Source organism: Diadema antillarum, unplaced genomic scaffold (genome assembly GCF_040938485.1).
Source record: "Diadema antillarum isolate AM-2024a unplaced genomic scaffold, OU_Dant_1.0 seq00001659_RagTag, whole genome shotgun sequence".
Taxonomy (NCBI): domain Eukaryota; kingdom Metazoa; phylum Echinodermata; class Echinoidea; order Diadematoida; family Diadematidae; genus Diadema; species Diadema antillarum.
The window spans coordinates 1,801,595-1,826,493 of NW_027272359.1; the positions used below are offsets into that span (position 1 = coordinate 1,801,595).

Below are 24,899 nucleotides of genomic sequence, written 5' to 3' on the forward strand. Positions count from 1 at the left end.
TTTGTTCCTTTCGCGTATATTAACACGCGTAGGTGTTCAATCGACACAGGCAAACGCGCAGATACAGACACCAATACACATACAATAATAATAAATGTAAACACACATACTAAATCCCTGTGCACACATTGTCAACTTTGTGAAAATTCGCACACTATTACAGTGTCTCAATATGGAGAGACAGTGTGTGTGTGTGTGTGTGTGTGTGTGTGGGTGTGCGTGTGTTCCAAACTTGGAAAGAAATGCAGTAATGCGCGCAAAATTGTGAATACGTGATTGACAGGTAATTAAATATGTCACAATCCAATAAGGGCTGCCATTAATTGGGATGAAAACCGATCCTGTGCTCAGGAACGTGAGAAAATAATATCATTTTTTGTTCTCTTTGCAAAATGTTGCAAGAAATATTACCGATACTACTCTTCTTAACTTAATTTTCTCAGATATTGCTTTCGAATATATTTTTTTTTAATCCAGTTGCTGTGAACAAAAACTATTTTGACCTGATAGATTCTATTTGGAACGAAGATGAGAGAAACAATAAAATGAAATTTTCATAGAAAGCTGGCTAAGAACGTCAGAATTCAAATTATTATAAAACACATAATGGCTGTAAGAAGATAAAGAGATACAGTGCGCCCTCACCGTTTCCTGTGATGATGGCATCGTCTGTTCTACAGTCGTGGTCTGATTGGCATTTTTCACGGTCGATGTCTGGATCCTGGAAAGACGACAGAGAATTGATAACAAGATGTATTATAAACATAAATCAATAAGGCAATTATGAATAAATAAATGAATGAATAGGTAGATAAATATATAGATAGAGAGAGAGATGAATAAATAAATAAATAGATAAATAAGTAAATAAATAAATATTAACGCGTAGCAAAAAGAGAGAGATAGAGGAAGAGAATCATAACTTATTATCATGGAATAATGTAAGATAAAGGTACAATAATGTACGTTTTTGTGTGTTTGTGTATCTAAAAAGTAAAATGCTCATCAGTTCATGTGAAAACATTGTGTAACATCCGTCGTAAAAGGCGTCTCCAACAAATCAGTTGTTTGATTCAAGTGTTGCTAAGGGAACGGTTAAATGTCTTGTATACAGTGTTTCTATAGGCTTTTGTTCTACTGTAAACGTAACTTATACCGTGCTGAATAAATAACTCATTGAGAACTGATATAAAAAATATATATAATCTCCCTTGGAGAAAAAAAAAATCGTATTCGACGCGATTAAGCTTGCATTCCGCATTTGCTGAACATCTTGCTGAATATGGGACACAATCGTAACTGTTACAGCAAAATGTTGTTCATCGCTCCATGACAAAAGTAAGCGCGAATAAAGTGAATGAACTCTGAAGATCTACAAGGAAATGTAAAAAAGGGGGAGCGCAAAATGTCGAGGATTGTTGAGATAGCTAGATGTAGAACCAACGAGGAGGAGGAAGTGGATGACAGCAGACTAAACAAATGTCAGGAATGCCTCATGAAATGCAGCGAGAAACTAAAAACAGAAAATTTTGAATTGATACAAATCAAATGCCCTGAATGTATGTGATTCAATTCAATTCAATCCAATCTAACTCAATTCTCAACCGATTTAGCCATTCAACAATGAAGAAAAACACACACAAGTTGATAAAAGCCACGAAATGGTTACTAATAAAAGTAAAGCTAACAAAAAAAAACAAACAAACGGGCGAGCAAGAAGGGTGCAGAATGCGTGAGAAGTGAAAAACTGAATGTGCTTTAAAAAAAAAATGGGCGGGACTTACTTCCGGACACGCCCCTCTCGACTGCATTGGCGATAAGACCATGTTCGTCATCACAAAGAAGCCGTTCGTTTGCTAGTGAAAGAAAGTCCGATGAACTGGTGATGGTTTATCGTGACATTTCATCTTCGTCATCAATTATTGTGTTTAGAAATAGTGCAGCTCACTGTCTTTGTTATCTTCTGATTAAAGTTACATTCAGACGGTGATCCTTAATCTCGAGGATTATAAGCTAATTTCGAGGATAAGCTCCATGGGGCGTCAAGTGTCGCACGGTCGATTTCGTTACGATTATTATCCTCGAGGTCAAGGATCACTGTCTGAAAGTGACTTTAGAGATTTATGCTAATATATAGGGATTCACTCATACAAAAAGAAGGAAACCTAATGAGCTTTTAGCTATGTTAATATCATATCACTTTTATCATCTGTCGGAATCATGATGTTACCAATATGAATAAAAAAGAACATTAATTTTTAGCATACATCAAACACTTTTTGACAGTTTCATTTCATTTCATTTCATTTCATTTCATTTCATTTCATTTCATTTCATTTCATTTCATTTCATTTCATTTCATTTCATTTCATTTCATTTCATTTCATTTCATTTCATTTCATTTCATTTCATTTCATTTCATTTCATTTCATTTCATTTCATTTCATTTCGTTTCATTTCATTTCATTCATTTATTTAAGCACGGCAACATACTTCAGTCCGAAGACTGTTCTTCCGCAGGTCCGTGCGGATAAAATACATATATTTTAACGAACGTATAAATATTCTTAAAGCGTTTACTGTTAATCAATCACATACCTTAAGTACACATTCTCAGGTTTCTATCGTAGCTTGATTTTTATTGATTTTACTAAACTTTTTCAAGCCAGAAGATTTTATTTCTATCTTATACTGCATTTGTGTCTGCACTGTAGGAATTGACAAAATGTGAGTTGATATCTTGTGCCCTTTCTCTTTACCAGCACTACATATGACCAGTAAACTTGCTTTTCTTTACCTAAAATGTGTAAACACAAAATCATCAGATCCATAACAAGAAAAGAGGACAACTTTAAGCAGTTAGACCAAATTGGTGTCATAGAAATAACGATCAGACTTTCCCCAATGCTTAAATTACGAAATACAAAAGGAATATCTTTTTAGGATTTTCCAGCCATTTATCTTTATGTTACCACCGTAAAAAGATTGGTCCATTCCACAATCACCGATGTGCTGTGACCATCATTACTCCTTTTTCTTTTCCAATGAGACGTTTCATTGTTTACCTGGGCAGGTATGACGTAATCGGGGACATCCCACACTCTGTTGTAGCGCTCTGGGAAAGGTGTTCGTAGCTTGGAAGAATTGGTGATGTTTGTGTAAGCTACCCCTTTAAGCTTGGACGTTGCAGACCCTTCGACCGTGTCTATACTTTGATAGCCTTTCTGCCAAATGATTACATACCTGTAGAACATCACAGAAACGACACAACAAGAGACAAAATGATTAGAGTCAAAAATTTTGTTCCGTAACCTTGTGGGTTGCGCATTAAACGAGGAAGACAAGTATTCAATCCATGTCATGACATTTGTATGATGTAAGTATAGACTTGTACATGTGACACAGTTTATATGCGTGTTGTTGTTTTTGTGGTTGTGTGTGTGTACGTGTGTATGCAAACACACGATACATAATCATGATGATCGTAGATTGGACAACACATGCAAAGTGTTTGCGCACTACAATAATGGTACAAGGGTCCCTTGAAATTAATCATGCATATTATCATCATCAAAATTATTGTGATATTATCATCATCATAAATAGCACCACTGTGATCAATATCATCTTTTCACAGCACTTTTGAGATTAATCCCACAAAAACGACAATGTTGATTGTTAAAATACGTAGTATGTAGACCCTCGTTTTTACCCATCCCCCATGTCCCAAATGAAAAATATTGCATAACAAATAACACAGAACACTGAGGGCGCTGCCGTTTTTCAGCAGTCAATTTACCGATCCCTTCCGACCATCTCATTGAAACATCCGGAAGAGAATGTTTAGATGCACATGCTCAACTCACATTAGCACACGTAAGCAAAAGCTGTTAACATTCGACCATAATAAAAAACACTCCAGATTATGAGCCGGCTTCGGTACCATTTCACCAGTCAACAGAGGATGCGGATGTTCTTGGAAGTATCCTTGAAAGTATGACTTACATACATGCCCCCTTCACGCATCACTTGGCAAACTGCCTTTTTAATTATATCTGCGTTCATTAGACCATGGGGAAAAAAGGCATAATTTGTATATGAGTTTGACTCACTCATCCCCAACCTAAACCCTCCTTATTTACCACCTGTCTTCCACCTGTCATTGCGGATATCTCTATCTATTTAATTCCGATCAAAAAGGTGGGGTATTTCGAAACAAAAAAGAAATCATCGTTGGTTGGCTTCTCTCTCCCTCTCTTAAAGGGGCATTCCAGATGATTTTCATAATTTCACATCATGTAGTACATAAATCGACAGCTCTATGTATAGATTTGTGGAATTTATTGTGGTTCTTGAACAGAGAAACCAATACTCTGAAATATCTTCAACAAATTACACTGGACAATGTTGATGACATAGGAGCTTCACATATTTCAGAAAAGTAGCAGTGTAATTACATTAAAATACCACTTGCTTAACAAGTTCACCTGTGTAGAATATATGCTTGCCTTCTTCTTTTGTTCTGCTTCAATGAGCCTGAACTCATGTATTCTTATGGTGAAGCTGCCATTTCATCATCCTTGTTCATTGCAATTTGTTATAGATTTTGAAACATTCTTATTCCTCACCCCAATCACCCCAATCTGAAACTCTGTACTCAGTATAACTAATTTATAGTTGTTCAAATATAAAAGTCTGAAAATCAACCGGAAGTCTCCTTAGGGCTCGATAGAGTGGGGAGAAAAAGGCATGGCTCGAATGAATCGATCCTTCAATCGCTGCACATCGGAGCACATTCGAAAACCACGACTGGCGCAGGCGTGCTAGAACAGAATCGCCCCGTCAGCGGATAATATTATTTCATGTGCATCGAAGCGTACGCTCATCGGTAACGTTCGAGATTCTTCGGCTGTGTGTGTACCGACATACATGACATAGACACCAGTCATAAAAGCTGTACACAATTCGTTACGGGGATTCCCGAATACACGACAGTATAATCAATCCGAGTCGGGCCAGCCTTCCATTAGTGGTTACCCATGCTACCAGGCCATGCTGCCGGGTATTTTAATAACGAAGAGAGATTATTTTGTAACAGGTCCGGGGTGGTGTCTAATGTAGCTAAAAGACAAATATTTGATATTCCACCTTGAGTTAACGCCCGCTGGGTACTCGGCCCAGGCGAATTGTACGTAATCATGCTCAGGAAAATATGACTATAATGCTTGATGCATGTTTGATGTGTATTGGCGCATTTACAATACATGAATGTAGTGAGAGTTTCATGACGTGGGGACTCCACTGCCATCTTTCGTCTTGTTGAGGATTGCGGCAAAGGTTTGCTTTGGCGACCTTTTCTTTTTTTTTTCCTTCATCTAGCTCAAAATGAAGAATGGGACGGGTGTAACGTCAATTATTGAGCTGCCGAGTTAAATATTTTAGTTGTGTTACCTTCAGATCTGGCGCAAGAATGCAGTACTAATGACAGTGTAACGAAGGGATGCTTGCACACCTCTTAAAGGTCACAAAAAGGAGCCTGTAAGCATAGTAAGACTGGAGGAGGATTCGTTTATGGCATGCGTAAAGCGATACATATTCGCCAGTGATATTTTTTTCTCTCTCACTCTCTCTTACTGTAATGCACGTTTTATCTCCGATCTCTCAGAAGTAGGCCGCTCTCAAGGAAAGCAGAGAAATCTTATCGAAGAAGAAAATACAAAACCGTGGCCCATCTAGATCTCTTGTTACGTGTTCTAAATCTGGATAAATCGGGACTATCGCGTTGATCATGCTGATGTAGCTTTCTATTCTTGTGATTGAGCATGTGTGTGTGTGTTTTTATGTTTGCGCGTTTGTGTGTTTGTGTGCGCATTAATATCTCTGTGTCTGTACTGTATCTCTGATAAATGCCGAGGGGGGGGGGGGGGGGGGGGGGGGGGAGTGGTTCATAAAGTTGGAATCGAATCTCGTTTGCAAATAACAAAACGTGCTACATCTTTGGTATGATATCAACAAAGAGTCAAAATATGAGCCCCACTCGTAAGGATCGAGAAAGCTGTTAAACAGTGTCTTGCCATTCATGGCCAATGTTGATTCTGTTGTCTCTATAGGAGACTTATTGACATTTCGCGGTGTGCTTTAAACATAATTGCATTTTATGCAGTGCGTGATGTGTGTGCGTGCGCGGGTGTGGTGTGTGTGTGTGTGCGTGTGCGTGTGCGTGTATATGTGTGTATGTGTGTGTGCGTGGGTGTGTGTGTGTCATTGCCGATGGCTTCTCCCCAAATTCTAAGGTTCATCGTGTGTCATCCCATTGCATGTGTGTTTGTCAGCTCTCTGTCGAAAATGAATGAAATGATGGAGCCCCAATTCAGACCCCAGACAAATCCATCTCACTTAGACTCCCGCGACAGTCGTAAGCTTTGAGTTATTTCCCGAGGATACCTCTCTGGAGTGTGTGTATTTCTGCCATTGTCGTTTTCTCTCCAGACATCAAGGAGTGGTAGTAAATTTTCTTGTTTATAGAAGCCCTCTTGGGGCATATTCTCAACATTTTCTTTGAAATATCTTCCAGACGGCCCTAAAAGTCCCGTCGTTTTGTGCGCCTCCCATGGCATTGGGTATTTAGATTTTTGATCTCGCATGCCTGTGCAGTGCTAGCTATGAAGAACTCAGGGAACCGAATGTGGCTATGAGCTCTGCAAGCCATTACACCCGCTCTGGCCTGTTTTTTTAAATATAATTTATAAAGATGCCCTGTGGTTGAATAGGTGGTAAACTGTGAATGCAGCACACACCACTGCATTCAGATCAATTTCAGTCCAGTTCAGTTTTAGTTTTTATTCATTTTATTTCTGCATTTTCCAAGAAAATCACACAGAATTGTACATGTAGGGTGTATTCCTCAAGAATGAAGTACGATAGTTTGCGAGAAGCGTTGTTAATCATAAACACTATCACGTCTAGCCAACGATGAAGAAACCGTCATCAAATTTCACTTATTATGCAGCTTGGTCAATTATGACTCTGATTTTATGCGAATTGCTTCTCATTATGCAGAGACGAAACCTAGATACGACTATCAATCATGGGACAAAAATATCCACGTGAAGATGGATTTTTTTTTTATTTTTTTTTTAGCACAGAATATAAATTCAATTGGTTTGTAAATGAATGGACTTCAACGTCTCTTTTTTTTAATCAACATCCTGAGAGACACTCTGGCGCAGGATGTCGCCTTTCGATATCCAACGATTTCGATACATCTAGGAAAAACTTGTGCAATTCCAAGACAAATGGTAAGGGTCTTTATCATCATAACATCATCAACTTCCATGACCTGAAGGCTGTCTTTACCGATGCCAGTCCCGTACATTGAAATCCCTGTTAAGTAGTACGGCACGTATCTTACTTTTTGAATCCTTTACTCGGCCGGCCATTGACTCTGACCTCGAAGCTCTCCTGAGCATTGGATGGAAGACTAGCCATGCGACAGGAATCGTAATGAAACATTCGGAGGTCACTAGTTCCTACAGCTTCTACCATTGACCATTGAAGAGTAACGTCGATGAATGGCTTTGGGCAGAACGATGAGCGTTCATGTGGATCATTTTTGAATAATAAAATTACTATAGTTTTGTTGTAGAAACCACGCGGTCAGTGACGACTTTCGTACAGGCGGGAGAATAAGTACCTGCTTTGCTTTTGGTTGCTTCAGTTTTGTTTAACAACATTCTATTGTACACACAGGGATATTGGTCGCTTTCATCTAAAGATTCATTTCGTGATAGATATTACAAAGCTTTAAAGAAATCATTAACGTTGATAAGAAAACAATGATGATCCTGTACACTTTAATGCGTAATTACGAAATGATCAGTGCGTTCACGTTATTCCTTTGGATAAGCAGACTTCGCAGGCAATCGAGAGATTAAAGGCGGGAAAAGACACGCACAGTTGTCACGCACAATTGGTAGACCCTGACGTCACAGCTCATAAAAATCCTTAACTAATAATTGGTCAAGAATTTGCCGACAGTTTCCTTCTTTTTTTTGTTGTTGACAGTGATGATGTCAGAAGGCCTAATTGGGACGTTGAGTCCATCACATGTCACTGTCACCGAGTCAAGAGGATGAATTGTTATGGCTGTGTAAACTTGTCGGCCGTCACTCGGATCGACAATTATTGCAAGTTCATCAAAGCCCGTCTTCTTGAGCCACCCGCTAAGACAATCAAGAAGCGAGCTTTCGTCAGCAGGGCAATAAGTGATGCTCTCTCCCCGAAGAGTCCCGGGAGACGATCGAGAGAGATGGCGCTGGGGGTTCAGGGAGAGGAGATTACGTCCCCCACGCCATAGGGTCACTGTTCTGCCTGGCAGCTTTGAGGACAAGGAGGGCGGGCTCACCTCCTTTCTCTCTCTATATGAAGTGGATCCAATCACATTTAAAGGGTTGTAGTCAAAGTTTAACTGAACGAAAGGTTTTCAAGTGACTGGTATTAACCCGACGTGTACGGATTCTCCGAGGAATGTTGAGAAAAGAAAGATCTATCATCATCTCTAAGAATTAATCAAAACATTCTATTCCACAAATTTTGAATAGATAACGTTGTCCCTATCTGATCATTGCGTCTTCTGCAACTATATGTGTTGCACCCTCATTGCGCGAAAAAGGATTACAGGATGTGTTATAGAATTAAAAACAAATAGATATTGAATGGCTAGTGTTCTGAGAAAAAGAAATAAACTGAATCACAGCAAGCTAAAGATATCATCATCCATTTCTCAGCTTTCCTCGTGGATACTGGTCATTTCTCCCCCTCCCCATCTTTCCCATCTCCCTTGTCCAGTGCCGGACTGAAAACCACCAGCCGTAAACTGACTGATGTCTGCAAGCAACCAAACCGAGGGTTTAGACGCTGTTCCTCATCCGTGCAATACTTCACTTGAGCTCATCTCAGATCGTCCCCCCCCCCCCTCTGTCAATAGCTCTCTTTCTTCATATCCTTCACCACTTCTCTCTCCATTTCTCCTGCTCTCTTCCCCTCTCTTCATCCCATTTTCTCTCTCTCTCTTTCTCTCTCTCTCTCTCTTTCTTTGTCCCTCCTCTTTTACCAAAGAGCCAAGCCCAGAACAGCTACATCAATAACTTCGCTGGTCGTTGGTTCGAATCCAGCCCGAGTATGTATGCGCATGATTTTTGTTACTATGGCTACTTCTACAACATTAATTAAAATGCTTATTTACATCGATTTGGGGCAATTTGTGAATTAGTTGCAATGAAAACAACTCGAAAATGAATAAAAATAAATAAAAAAGCATGGTTGATTTGAATAAACATGTATAACCCCCTGCATGCTATAAGGATTAAAGCTAGCACTAGCTGTTGCACGGAAGCTCGTGGTCTCGTGGATAAGACGCCTGTCCTGTGATCAGGAGGTTGTTGGTTCAAATCCAGCCCTAGTTGTTTGTTTCTTTTCCATCTACGAAGATGGCTGGATAGCCCATATTCAGCTGAATAGCTGGTCTATAGTGTCCAGTTGAATGTTAGGCGGGACCACTTCACCGGGTTAAACACCCTTCTCTTTCACCACTTTGCGATGGATAAATGAAGCGGGATCTTTTACGTACACGAGTTGTGACTGTCACACACGAGACCTCCATTTTATGTCCTATGTGAGGGACAGAGTGTTTTGTCCCTAGTATTACTAGAGGGGACGGTATGATTACAAACAACATTGCTCAGTCGGACCCAGGAATCACACCCGGGTCCTTTGGATCGTGAGGTAGACGCGCTACAGACTGAGCTAACTCACCGCCCTTGAGTATGTATACACTGCAAAAAGTCCGGTGTGAAATAGTGAACACCGAGCTGGTGTTAAATTTTCGGTGCTCATTTATGGTGTTTAATTAACACCAACGGGTGTCATTTCCAAATTGTAAACTGTTTTTTGAAGAGTTTCTTAGTAACTGCACTTCTTGTTGATTTTTAATTTAAACAAGACGATCAAGAATTTTACATTAAAATACTCGATTTTTAAAAAAATGTGAAAATAAATTTACACCAAAGTAACACCAGCTGGTGTGGTCTCTTATTGAAGCTGGACGGGTGTTAAACCATTGATATTAACACCAACAAATATCAAATCAACACCATGTGGTGTCATTTTTTAATTAACACCAGTGCAGTGTCAAAATAACACCAGGTACAGTGTCAAATTAACACCACGAAGTGTCAGGTGAACACTTTTCAACACCATCACAGTGCATTTTTAACACCTGTGGGTGTGGTCCTTTATTGAAGTTTGATCGGTGTTAGATTTAACACCCGTGGTGTTAGATTTAACACCGATGTTTTTACAGTGTACCCGTCATTTTTATCATGGCTACTTTTAAACACTGATTACTTCAGTGCTTACTTACCTCGATGTTGGGCAATTTGTCAATCAGTTGCGAAAAGGACATCAATCATGTCAACCAGTATGTTGCTGGTAGTCCCGTTTTTTCGCTCACTATTGCCGGGTGTGGAGGAGCAAATGTAATGGAAAAAGAAACTTGCTCCGGAACGACCAGAAGCAGAGGGGGTATTCCGCGTTGGAATGGAAAAGTTAATGTGAGAAGTAAAAGTAGTTGCGGGATTGGTGATCTGAGCAGATAAAGAGGTGGTAATGATTAAGTAGGAGCAAAGTAGCGTTATAGTCCCATGATAGTAGCATGTATACTCGCAGAAGCAGTGGAAGTAGTTGTCGAACTTAGAGGTGGTAGAAGTATAGTTTTACCGTATATGGAACAGTAGCTGCGGTAATAGCGGTGGCAGTTGTACACGTCCTTTATTATCAAAAGTAGCTGTCAGAATGGTGTGAGTAGATAGTAGCATAAGTTGTGATAAAAGTGGCAGCAGTAGAATAGTAGCAATAGTACTGACTTGTGTTTATGGCCATGGTATAGATATAAAAGTTGTCGTGTTGAAGTCATAGTGATATTGATGGCACAGTTGTACACAGTGTGGTCTAAATGTAGTGATATTTGAAGCTAGAATAAGGAAGAACAGAGGGGAAAGTGAAAGGGGAAAACAGAATCTGAATATATCTTTTTAATGCTAATTCCCTTCCGACTTGCCCCCTTATCGTCAAGGAATTACTACTTTTATATCATTTGATATGTTGCTCATTCACAATGACCTTGAAGTTCCAGGAGTTAATGAAATTCAATCTAATTTGAGTTAATTCGATGTTCATATTTCATTCTCTCTCTTTTTTCAGAAGAGGCATGTCAATATTGAAAATGTGTGACGACAGCTTCATGCATTACTAGATGGGTGTAACTCAAATCGAATGCACTGCAAATTGAACTGCGTCATATCAATCAATCAAATTAATAATGATACCTTCCCTAGTCGTCATCGTTTATCATTCAACGGCAAGGTTGCGGATGATTATACTAATGATGCGCAAAAAAATGTGTCATTAATTTCCTCATTATAGAGATTTCTGTACTCGCTGAGGCCTAGCAAGCACGGGGAGTGATACAATGATTGGCATCAGCCATGACACAAAACCACCTGTATGCGTTTGTTGCCAGACCGCATCACACTCAACATCACTACGGCATCTCGTTGCCATGGTATTGTTTGCTAACTCCTTGTCTCTTGCTCCAAACGTTCTGCAAATTAATCTCTTCTCACATTTTTTTTTTTTTTGCATCCATTAGAGGGTCGCAATTAACACGCCGGTTTCACAACATGGTCACTTACTTTGATGTTAACGGTCATGATTCAGTCATCGTCCAATATATTCTACTCAGTTTATATACCTTAAAGCATCATGGCTAGTGGTTGATGGGATGCAATCATGGTAGCCATACTTCCGTCCCGCGTGCACTGTATATTTCAGCATCGCGGTCCAAAGTCGCAATTGAAGCAATTAAGATATCCTTCAGCTTATCAAGGTCTTCAAAGTGAAAATTTCGTTGCTTAAAGGCAGTTATAGATTTAAAACTTTCGAGAATTATGGTCCTCAACTCTTATCGGGCTCATAGATAGTTCCTGTATAGGTGACTTACATGTATTTATCATTCTTCCCCGTTATCATAGATAACGTTTTTTTCTTCAGTTTTTAAGCTGCTAATAGGGAATACGTTTTTACGAGCATCGTGAACATCTGTAGCATATACGACTGAGAACAAAATCTGGTAAAGTAAATGTTCGAAATGATATATATATTTTTCTGAATACCAAAGTTCAAATATGGTGCGTGTAATGTTGAAAAGTTTTTGTACTGTACAATATGATAATTAAATTAAAGATTGAAAAATACCTATACCTACATGTAGCACAAAACCAAAGACACCCCGCCAAAAAACAAGCAAGCTAACAAGCAAATAAAACAAAACAGACGACAATGGTCATGAAAGGGGAGTAAAAAATGACTGCCTTTTATCTTATTTCCGTCAAGCATTAAAAGCACTGAAAAATTGCGGGATATTGAGGGGGAAAATTGAAATCAAGAATCTGAAGCGCGAGTCATCCAGGTAAAGCTCTGGCGTCTCTCTGCAGTTTTGGCAATCTTCGTAGACACGCAATGGACATATGATTTTCGTTCCGCATTATTGGATGTAAAGCTGAGCGTTATTAAGGAGCTGGCGCGTGCTCTGTCTGCGATGAGGCGTGCACAATCGCCCCGCCGTGCTGGATGACAACTGATTACGGCCTTCTCCCCCTCGGCGATCCAGCCGAATGCTCCGGGCAGCTATAGGTTTGGCCACATTCCACCTACTCCCCCTGATTGATTTACCCCCCTCTCCACTGCTCTCCTCGAAGACCGAAAGAGATGATACACGTTGCTAGGCAACGCTGTCTACTTTCTTATCACCGACAGCCATCGCGGCCAAATTGTCATTCATTATTTCGAAGCAAATCAAAAGGAGCGGGAGAGCGAATGAAGAGTTGATGAAAAGCGGTTGACTCTTAACATTGTTTTGTCGTGTCGGTTTTGTGGTGGTTTTCCTTCTTATTTTTTTTTTTCGTGGAATGGATGACTTGCGAGGTGTCAGAATTTTGTCCTTTTGTAATCCTTGGGTTATGGATCTCTCTGCCTGTCTAATACTCTGCTAATAAACTTGTTGAATTGGACTCAAGATCGCTATTTGCTCTCATCTTCATTCCGCGAATGTCGCCCCGAGATATGTCGGCAACGCGTGAGTGATGATCGTGAAATATCTCGACGGCAGTTAATCACATAAAAGCGTCCCATCCACAGGCATTACAAAGTCTTACTGTCTGTGACGTAGAAAGGTTTAGGCAAAGCTGAGACTTAAAGGAAGCATACCGCCAAGAGGAGGGTGTCATCCAAAGATGGACGATCGACAAAGGGGAGAAGAAGTGAAAATATCAATATCACCGACGTGATGATCAGATTGCTTGGTACACAATATAACGCACTCACACATACTCACAATTTGTTTTTATAAACACACACACAAGTTACACAAAAAACGCACACACAGCATATATAGTTTATTAGGCACACAAAACTGCAATAGCGAGACCATTATTGAGTAGTATATGAAGTAGCTGTGGACTATAAATTTTCCTACACGATCTGTGTTTCGATCCACAGTACTGGTATTGCTAAACCAAACACCATTCTTTAGCGATAGGACTGCAGGAAAATACGTAGACTTGCATAAAAGTCAGGCTTCTCATCTCAAAAGAGAGAGAGAGAGAGAGAGAGAGAGAGAGAGAGAGAGAAGAAGAAGAAGAAGAAGAAGAAGAAGAAGCCGGTTTTACTGCATAGCGAAAGGAATATATCTAGTACTGATACAGGCAGACTTTAAACCCGTGCAAGGTGGCTCTCAGAAAGAGCAAGAAAACCAGAAACCGCAAAATAATCTCTTCATCAAGACTTAAGCAAAAGACAGTAAACAGTCAAAACATCTCACACTGAATTTCTATCATGAAATTTTTAAATCTGTGTCGTTCAAAATACTTCTTCCTTTCTGTAGACGGAGAAGCTTAATCAAGAAAAAGCAGACGGATGATTGAAAAGAGGGTGATATATAGGACTTGAATAGTATCTGCCCGAGGGTTTACTAATGCAGTATCACCGGCATTGTGAAATAATGATCACGTACAATTTAAATGATGCCAGATGAATACAGTCCTTTTTTTCCTTGTAGAGAGTCTAAATGATTTAGGGCTAACGTTTGAATCTAAAGAAAGAAATGCCAAAAAATAAGAGGAAGAAGCAAGTGTATTAAATAAGGAGTATTAACACACAAAAAAAATCAATAGAACATAATATACGAAGGAGTAATTTCATTACCCCCAAAAAAACTAATTTTGAACAAAAAGAGATTACTCTCCGGTCGTAGATTCGAGCGGAGAAAGCTGAACACTCACAGCGTTTATAATATGGTGTTGCTGGCCAAAAGGTGCAGAGACTTAATGGGAATCTAGGCCAGGAATCGCTGGAAGGAATCTACCTGTACTGGGGCCAAGCGGACTCCTTTACGGTAGCATTCAGATGCCATCTTTCATTAATTGAACGTCTCAGAGAGAACAGTCGTTGTGAGCGGATGATCATAATATTCGACCTTCTTCGCGCATTCAGACAGCGCTGATTGCGCTTTTAGTGGCCTCGTTCGCAGAACTCGTTGAGCAATTTGAAAGGAAATAAAACGCTAAGGAGGATTTCAGGTGGTCAAGGATTAACCGTAATGGCCATTACGGGATTCCATTTAGGGCAGTGTTGTCAGGACTAAATAAGACGCGTGTGATGGTCAAAATACTGGATGCTACGAGACAATGTATATACGCGCGTGAAAGCTCACCGTGCGGAGAGTAATTTAGGAATCACGTTGGCCTCCGGTTGATAAGGAGACTTGCAATTCAAATTTCAGTGAATATAGTGCGTGAGTACCGAGTGTATATAAGAGGATGACTGCCGCTTACAGTGAAGAGAAGTGAGAAAATCCTGTGAAGAGCAACTTGAGGGTTAACATTGATGAGGGGTGGGGGATACTTAGTAAGAACGAAGGTGTTACATGTATGCCAGACGCACGGAAGCAACTATAATGGTGAACCATTCAAATTTTCCTATTCGACAGAAAAAAAATATGTCTGAGCCTAGAATGTATAGTCACCCAGCTAGCGGAATATGCCGTAAATCTAATAAAGAACGAAAACATTTGTGATACCTGCTTAAGAGGATTATGATGATAATAATCATGATGATGATAAAAAATGACAATGGACGATTATGATGAAGACAACAACAATTAATACTAATGATTGCAGCAAAAAGTAATAACTTCCAGATTATGTATAAACACTTTCCAGATGTTAACTTGCTCTTGAAAATAGTCAGTGTATGTCTATTCATCATCGACTTTAGTAAGGACGTAGAGATGACGCGCCGTCTGAACAGAGATTCATATTCTAATTTCAATTAAAGGCTGGCTAAGAACTCATTTGGCTGAGTGACTCCCCTCATGAATGCATCGGCCGACCGTAATGGGCGAGGCGCGCTATGATGCGAATACGCAATGTGCAGCGGAATGAAGCCAATTAGGGGGCGGGGGATTTTGAATGCTATTCGGACAATTTGAGAGAAAGAATATGAATAACAACGTTGCTTATGCTACTAATTGATACTAATCGAAGTCATTTAAAGCAGGCATGAAGAGTGACGCCCCGTATCCGCATAACATTAATTCGATTAAAGACTGCTAGTTTTTGAAAACGTTATCAAACGAGGAGTTAAAATTTTCGAGGCATGACTGACAAGTCCTGCATGTAATTCTTTGCATTGTTGCACCCAAGCCAAAGAGAAACTGAGTGCGGGAATTATCAGACATGCGTATTAATTCAACAACTTAGGACTCGATGTTCGAATGCATACCAACCCCACCCATTTTGTGAACTATTGATTCAGTTATCCCTCCTTGAGGGGACTTCCGGTGTGCGTTTGTTTTGAACTTTGTTTCCATACTATTATGTCGATATGTTAACCCGTTGTGCGCTCTGAGTGCCTTGTGGCACAGAAAACCCACCAACATTGTATAGACACAATCCAAAGGCTTTGGCACAGAAAGGGTTAAACAATCTGTTACAAAGAGTCTGTTATTCCACTGTTTTTCATCGATAATCTTACTTCTATTGGATCATAGCTCACAGTGTCAAAGCACTGACGGTTGAATGAATGTCGATGCACTAACGAGACAAACTCTTGATGTTCGTATAGGAAACAGGTATAATTCACCTGTCTTGTTATCGGAATTGCCAATCCATCAAGTGGAGAGAGTGCTAAACAGTGCTAAGCATTCTACAAGGAACTATAACGAGCGTGGAACATGGCGCTCCGGTGGCGTTTCCGACCTTCATCCGACACATTGCGATTACACTTTACTGGACGACATGACACTGAGACGCTTGTGCGGCTGTAGGCGGTTCATGTATAGGAGAAGCTGCGATCCATTTGACTGGCTTTCAAAGTTCTTCCATTCGAGTGAAAACAAAAATGTGCCAGAAGTCAACCACACAAAGTTCGAAGAAATGGCAATGTGACGATACTATTGAGACTTGATATAAAGAGCACAGTAAATGCAAATAGCAGAAGCTTATACAACTGATACATGTATAGTAGCCTCTCAAAATACCTTAGATTGAGATGAGGGACAAACCCAATATTGGATTTAAAATCTAAATCTAATAGATTAAGAAGTCAGTCTATTTTCTCAGTCTAATTTTAGATTTGTCTCTAACCACAATCTTATACATTGATTTCCCATCTAAGGAATTTAGAGAATACTGGTTAATTTTGTCTACTAAACCTATAACAGGTGTCCCATGATAATCACGAGCCGTCTTGGCAGAATTAGTCACGTGACATAAGACATCTTAGACAGTGTAAAAGGATTTCAGATACGATGACAGCCTTTCGACCATCTAAATCTAAAGTGACATGGGCACAGCCCATCCCCCTAAATTTTGCCTCGCCATCCACTGAAGTGTAGATTTAATCCCATTTTCTATTTTCGGAGATGACGGGGTAGGGGATGCTTCCCTTTATAATCGATTGCTTTTGGAATTACTTTCTAATTACAAGTTAATTGGTGCTGGCCGCTGTCGCATTACATACAGTGTTGTCACGTATAACGAACATGAAGGATAAGTGGAGGAGAATTTTAAGAGTTCAAAATCCAAATTACTACCGCGTGAGTGGCGCCAAAATTTCATTAACTTTGACCGAAGATGAACAGTCGTAAATTTAAAGGTAAAAATAGTTTTCAGAAGGGTTCATATTTCGTCTTCTACCATCTAGAATTTTGCTCCCAATATATCGAAAGGCATTACCAACACACTAACTGTCTTGTCTAGCTGACGGGATATGCGTTAATGAGAAGTCTGTGTATCCGACTTTAATTCCTGAAACGCCCTCCCCGTTCAGTAGAGAGCAGGAAGAAGGCTACTAAGCTGCATATGCGATTCACTCTCGGCAGATGCATAATGATGCTGCAATAGTTCTATAAAATTGAAATTGATACAATACTATAGCAACCATTATCGGGAATGCTCAGAGATTGCAAATGCTTCCAGCGTAGCTTTTGGTGCAATATTTTGCATTTCCGCTGTTAGGCAACAGAAATCATGTTGTTACAATGTCATTTCACACATTTCTTATGCATAGGTCTCCATTTTAGAGCAAAAATCGACGGTTTCTGCGGTCATATGGGAACTATATGTTTTGCCTCAAAACAATACAATCACAAGATCAAAATAATGCATATCGAGTGCCCGTATTTACGAGCAGACGACGACCGCGTCTGGACACTGATTGGTTGACTGCCTAAGTGCGTGTCGGTTTCTAAGGGCTGATATCCGGTACCCGATTCCACTCCGCATCCGCAGGTCAGGATGTTCTCAATACAAAATCAACAATGAGTAATCCGGATTCTCCGAGAACCGAATCAAAGCTCCTGGTTTGTCAATACTCTTGTTCTGTTTCTGGGGAATTGATTCATTTATGTGTGTCTCCAGAAGACTGGAAAGTTTAATGCTTTTATCGATCAGCTCCTTTAATGTTTTCGCTTTGATTTGTTTCTTCGGTTAAATCGTCTTCTAAGGAGAATAACATGGCTTTCCTTCCCAACCGCTCTTCTTCGGGGAACCGAATTCTTGACATATTTTATCTTTTATTTTGCCCGAAAGGCACGTTCTGGGTTTGACATGAGGTTACACACAATCAGCAGCTGAGCGAGAGAGTGTGAGCCTATGGCACGCCGGCCATGCAAACTTTCCAATAAACCTAGATAGTCGATCAGCAAACTGACCAACACCTAGAAGGTTGTATTGCTGTATAAACATCTCGATGCAGATGAAGCGGGGTTATTACCTGTCCGATATTCTGCCGGCAGCCATCGACATAACACAGCAAGAGATTCTTATCTGCATTTCGGAGGCTCTGATTCCGAATTTTATGACGAAATGAGCTGGTTGGCAGCGAGAGTCAATTACCATAAAAGGCTTATCTTGAGCACAAAATTGCGCGCGCTGACAGTTATGGAGTTGTTCGGCGCCCCGAACAAACAAGGATGCCCACATTGGCTTCCTGTAGCCACTTGAATGTGTATTGCTTTGTTTGTTATTGTTGATTTTTTTAACCTGACCACAAGGATCATTTACATAGAAGACGTACATTTTAGGTGTTTTACAACGGAAAATTGCGCACATATTAATCATTACGAAATAATTCCATTTTCGCCTATTGTTTTTTTTTGTCATATCCTCAAGTCGCGGGGGCAACTTTCATAAAAAAGATACCAGTAAGCGAATAATTGGCAAATCGTGCTTACACGGCTTATGTATATCATCATTCACCAACATATTAGATGATGTTGCCAACTAATATTCTTTTTTTTCTCATTATAATTTTGAACTATTATAGTCTCAATGTGGTATACAGCTTGAGTTTGATGATTGTGATTAATATCAAACATTCTTTTAAATCACAGACACGCATGCAAAAAAAAAAAAACCCAAACTGTTCGATCGTATTCATCGCATTATATTGTGTATATCGGACAACACTGCCTGATATTAAAAATAATTACCAATAATGTTGCAGCAAAATTGGAAGAGATGAATGCACTCCTGATTGAGAGATCTTCGGTGGAACGTTTTAAACAACATAAACCGTACTCTTCGCTTATCTATAGCCGATAACGTTCATATCTATTCTGTTATGGCGACAAAGAAGTCTGCAGATGGTACGAGTGTCAAAAGTACAGATAATGCCCATTGTCAAACGTGTCAAGAGCATATCAACTTCCAATCTGAAGTGACAGAGGATAACAAAACCTGGTATCTTTAGCACGAATCTTATTCCGCTTCGATGGTCTTCTTCGATGGTCTTATCAATCCGTATTTGTTTCTAATGCTCTCAGAGTGTGAGACGTTGTTTATAATCACATTTGGGTTTACAGGTTCAATGACATTTATTTCCAGCAAACATGAATTTATATAAGTGCAGGTAACATCTGGTCAATTTGAAAATTCTGGGGGCATTTCCAATCGTTACCTCCAGTTATGTAGTTGTAACCTGTCAAAGGGCTAAGCCATGGTAATGTGATGCGCGGTTCCCGTCAGAAATGAGTTTTCTTTAATAGACCTGTTTTAAAAGACTCATGTCGCCAATAACTGGGGCGCCCAAAATAAGGAGAAAATGATTATGATTCAACGGCTTATACAAAGAGTCAGGAGCATTGCTATGTCAAGGTGTTGCATAAATCAACTATTGTTAGGCATACTGAAGCTTCCCAGTTGTGGCTGAAATATATATTAACATAAAAAAGCACGCAAACCGAACAAGTGTATACGAATCGATTCGATACAGAATTTGTTCATAAAGCCTCCCAGATACTGCAAATCCAGAAGAAGGGATAACGCACTTCAAACTTGTGAGATTGTGTCCAAATCCAGACAAAACATACCAAACCAAACCAAACCGAAGAACAAAAGATGACTGATAAATTATGCATTAGAATTGATCGAGATTGAAAAAAAAAACAACAAAACAAACCTCTGACTTGAAACAGCTGCTTAAATAATCATATGGTATCTTGGGTTCAAATAATGGTAGAATAATGCATCTGGAGACTGAATTATTGTATATGGGAATCGTCTGGATGCGGGCTCACATTCTTCACTCTCACTACTACCTTGCTGGAGTTAGGCCACGCCCTCACGATCTCCGCCATTTTGAAATGGCGACATTTTGAAATCTGACAATCAGAGAATTCTGTGTTGACAGCACGGACGTTGAAACGCCCTGCTGGTTTTTCTATGCACGTCGCCACAGGATGAGGGCGGTGTCGTGTTACGGGATCAGGTGGTAAATATCCCAAGCCAATGTGTGATGGTTGACTTTTGCTGTGATATTAAACAAACTGTATACGCCAAGCACAGCTTACTTCCTTTTGAAAAATCACTCTTCCAGTTGCCATGAACTCAGAAATATCGTTTACTAATATTCTTGTACCTGAGATGGGTGTGCTGGCAACGTAGTGTAAATCTAGTACTCCTCTGGTGGCCCTTGTCGTTTGAAGTATTTTGAACATAACAATTGACTATTACAAAGCCTGTGGCCTGACGGTTACTGTGGAGCGACTATTCAATGTAATTATAGATTCTACAGCATAGTATTGTGTCTAGTTGAGTACACTTATCATATCATATTTTGCAGTAGAACTCCTAGACACTGAGGTATTTGGTAAAATGTCATTTTAACCCATTGCATGCTGTGATCGAGTACCGATTGGCACAGAAAACCCCATAACGTTGTATGCCCACTGTCCGAACTCCCCGGCAAAGTGAAGGTTAAAATTGCATGCAAATAAATGATTAAGGGCACTCTATGGGCGATGATTGCCTTCAAAAGATTAAAGTAACTACTTGATGGCTGTTTCGCCCCCTCCTCCGATGCGATAAGAAACTCAGTGAATATCGTTCGTCATGCTATTAAATCTATTAAACTTTTATGGCTTTCATGCGCTAATATTAGTTGCTTGGCATAGCATAATACTGTCTTCAATACTTGTAGCGTTTCGGAGAGAGTGACAGAGATTCACACGGTTCCGCTATTATGACGTCATAACTGTCTCCGGTAAAGTTGTGAAGTCCTGAATTTGAAGAATTCGCGATCTTAATAGCACAAGTTAGAGAAACAACCAGTTCACCTCTGCTAGATTCCGAAAAGCAGAGAAGATTTTCCTGCCACGTAGATTCTCATAGCATTATATTTTTCAAATATATAGATTTAGGGCCTAATTGTGTTAAAAGAAACCTGTACTGACATTTTCTATTTGTCTGATAATTCTAATCTACATTTTTTGATGCCTACAACTGGAAAGAGAGGATTCTAAAACCCAGGATAAGCCTGTAATGATTTTTTGAAAAAAATGATAACGAGCAAGCCAAGGAACGATCCACACAATTTGGCATACGTCACAGGTGCCAACCACCGAATTTAGCAAAACGAACTAGAAAGGTTCTACACATGTCAATTTACGGATGAAATCTCACACGAAGTACTGCAAAAACTGTTATTTAGTAAAATTGCAATATGGAGCTGAAATAAACATGTTAAACAATATTTATTAATTTTTAAAAGGAATCTCTTCAAAAGCTTTTTATTTAGACCAAATTTGTGGGGAATATTTCAGATATGCTAAATGAAATTGGCATCATTGTCCGAACGTGCTGCCCATAGAAAACTATGTGTAAAAAAAGTAACGTTGCAATAACTATGCATTGATGATGAGCGATAATGGTTCGACATCACAGTTCAAACTATCTAACGAAGATGAGGACTGAGTGATTCTTAAAATCTAAATCCAAAAAATAGTCAACGGCAATCACGGTTTACGCCTAGTTAGAAGAAAACGGCACTCAGTACATATAGACTCTAGACTAGAACTAGGACTAGCTAGGACTAGTGAGCAGTCAAGGACCGAGAAGATTCTACTCGCCGCTCCGTCGACAGCTGTACGTGCACAGCGCTAATAATAGGCACAGCGTAAACGTCTCGTATGCACTTTGTATGCAATACATACCCCGAATTGCCCTGCTGCCAGAACTTGAAGAAAGTCCAGACGAAAGTCCAGACTCCAAGGTCTAGCGTTGCCGCTAGAGGCCCTTGTGCTGCAGGCCCTGTTGTTTCTGTGCTGAATTTTGCAGGTAAGGTATCTGCTTTATGGATTTTCAATGTTTTTGTGGTCGAGATAAATCACATGGTGGTCGTATTAACACCAAGGACTAACTTAGATCTAGTTTTAGTAGGACCCATACCTCGGAAGAGTGGCCCGACCACGTAGATACAAACAGTGCCACCGCTTCGCGACCCAAGCGCTGGTGTAGGCATAGAAGTGCTAGAGTACTTCCGTATCCATGTAGATATGTCAAAATTCACCCAACCAAATTGCACCAAAATCACAAGAAGTATTTTATGACTCATGTCCACTTGCTCACGCTAATTGGAACCAAATCGCAAGTTGAGAAGCGTAAGTGAAGTTGTCGACTTTCCTGTCGTCGCTAAACACAATCTGCTCTGTACGACTAAACAAGAGTGATCGCGGCGTAGTAGCCCTACTTGCCTGCGCACGCACAGACTGAAGTTAGCCATCTAATATCATGAGACAAAGCTTTCAAGTAATCGGGAGCAAGAAATCAATTTATAAATTATTTGAGCTAAGTTGAATGAAAAATAAAGTTCGTAAATCACACAAATCGCTAAAATCATGACATTTTTTAATCTAGTTCCCGCGTAAATTCCCCGTTCGCACAGCACTAGTCGGCTAACTTCAGTTCTAGATTGTGCATATCGCGTTTACCAAGATCTCTCGCGAAGTGTGAGGTTTTTTTTAGTGACAACTTGAAATTCGGCGTCAATATTGATACTTCTCGATTACCGATTTCAATCAAATATAATACGGTATTTTGAAATATGCTTAGAAGTATATCCTGTAATTTTGGTGCGATTTGGTTCAGCGAAATTTGAGACAGCTGCATGGATAGGACAGTACACAAGTGCCGCCTGCTAGCTAAATTGGGCCTAAGCGTCGTCTGCTACTCGGCACGATTTAACGCACGCGTATGCGAGGGCTTGTAATCAGTGAAACATTTGGCACCTGTGACATCACGACATCCGGGCTCGTCAGCTCATTAGCATAATTCTCGCCCAAAAATTTCCATTTTCAACATGAAATTACGGACTAAATCGTTATGAAATTTTGATTCTGTTTGCACCGCTGGGTCTTTTAGAATTAAAAGAACAACATATAAAAAAATAAAAAACCGGTACAATGCCCTTTTAACCCACTCCCTAAGAAATTTTGACAATCTCAGTGTTCTCTATTAGTCCAGTCAATCTAGCGATTTTTAGGGGGTAACCCACCACTAATTGCAACAGTAGGAATTTTACTGCAGAGCAAGTCGTTGAGGCCTCCTGAACACCATACTAAAAGTCCCAAAAAATCCAGCGGGGCAATTTAGTAAAATTTGCATAATATGCAAATTAGCACCTGAAATGAGAGGAAATTGACAGATCTCAGCTTCCCGTTATCCAATTTTAAAGATTTAAATGTATAAACTTATATTTTGTAGGTCAATGAACACGATAGATGCCTTTTCGAATTGGTCGTACAAAAATTATTTACATAAAATGCAAATTAGCGGTAACTGTAAGAGTACATTCATAACAACAGTACTCACGTTGGCACAATGCACGTTTTGCATATGGGGACGCGGGGTTGAGGGGGTAACTTTGGGCGCCTCCCAAGGGGCCGCTTTAAATGTGCATCACTTTTAACTATATAAGTATTGTAAAGCAATGTCTCCTGTATTGATTACATTGCATTTCTTGAAAACAAAAATACCCTTGCTGTAAGGCACGATCGAATTTTGACAGTATGTACTTTTGGAACATATATATTCGCGTTATATGATATTATATGTTTTCTATATTGCCAAGAGGATAAAGGGCATTTCGGGGGCACACGCCACAGGGTCGCCCTTCAATAAGCACCCTTTTTATTGTGTAGATCTTGTAAAGCAAATCTTCTTCTATCATATTCATGACTTTTCATTGATATAAGAGTGTATTTGCTGTATTGCTGGACCTACATTTAAAACCATTCACACTAGAACAACTGCATTTGCGTTGCTAATATCCGTATCTTGTCATAAAGGGCGTGAGCGTAGGTGTAAATTCAGACACCTCCCCAGGGATTACCTTTGGATGTCCACCTTTTTGACAATGTAGTTATTGTAGAGCAATGTTTCCTCTACTAATTAGTTGCATTTTTGGGGGAAACAAAAGTGCCTTTGCTATACGGCACGATGGAATTTCGAAAACATGTACGTTTGGAACATATATATATTCGCGTTATATGATATTATATGTTTTCTATTATTGCCGTGAGGGTGGAGTATTTTTGGCACATCCCACAGGGTTGCCGTTTGATGCGCACCCTCTTAAGTGTATAGATCTTGTAAAGTTAAGTTTCTTCTATCATTTTCATAACTTGTCATCGATGAAAATTGTATTTGATGTATTGCCGGAACTACTTTTACAACCATTCATGCTAGAACAACGGTATTTGCGTTGCTAATATCTGTGTTTTGTAATAAGGGGGCGTGAGCGTAGATGTGAATTTGGACACTTCCCAAGGGATTACTTTTGAATGTTCACCCTTTTGACAATATAGTTATTGTAGAGCAATGTCTCCTCTATTAATTAGTTGCATTTCTTGGAAACAAAGGTGCCTTTGCTATTCAGCACGATGGAATTTTGAAAACATGTACGTTTGGAACATATATATATTCGCGTTGTATGATATTATATGT

At 39.7% G+C, this 24,899-nt stretch overlaps 1 protein-coding gene across 1 annotated transcript in view; it reads right to left on the minus strand.

Moving 5' to 3' along the window:
- LOC139711434 (P2X purinoceptor 4-like) overlaps positions 1-24,899 on the minus strand; it is a 177,436-nt gene that overhangs the window by 81,998 nt on the left and 70,539 nt on the right. The window contains exons 2-4 of the mRNA XM_071623317.1: positions 3,066-3,243; positions 1,785-1,856; positions 646-721 (exon numbers count right to left, since the gene is read on the minus strand). Of these exons, the coding sequence (XP_071479418.1) occupies positions 646-721; positions 1,785-1,856; positions 3,066-3,243 (326 nt within the window). The remainder of the gene's footprint in view (positions 1-645; positions 722-1,784; positions 1,857-3,065; positions 3,244-24,899) is intronic.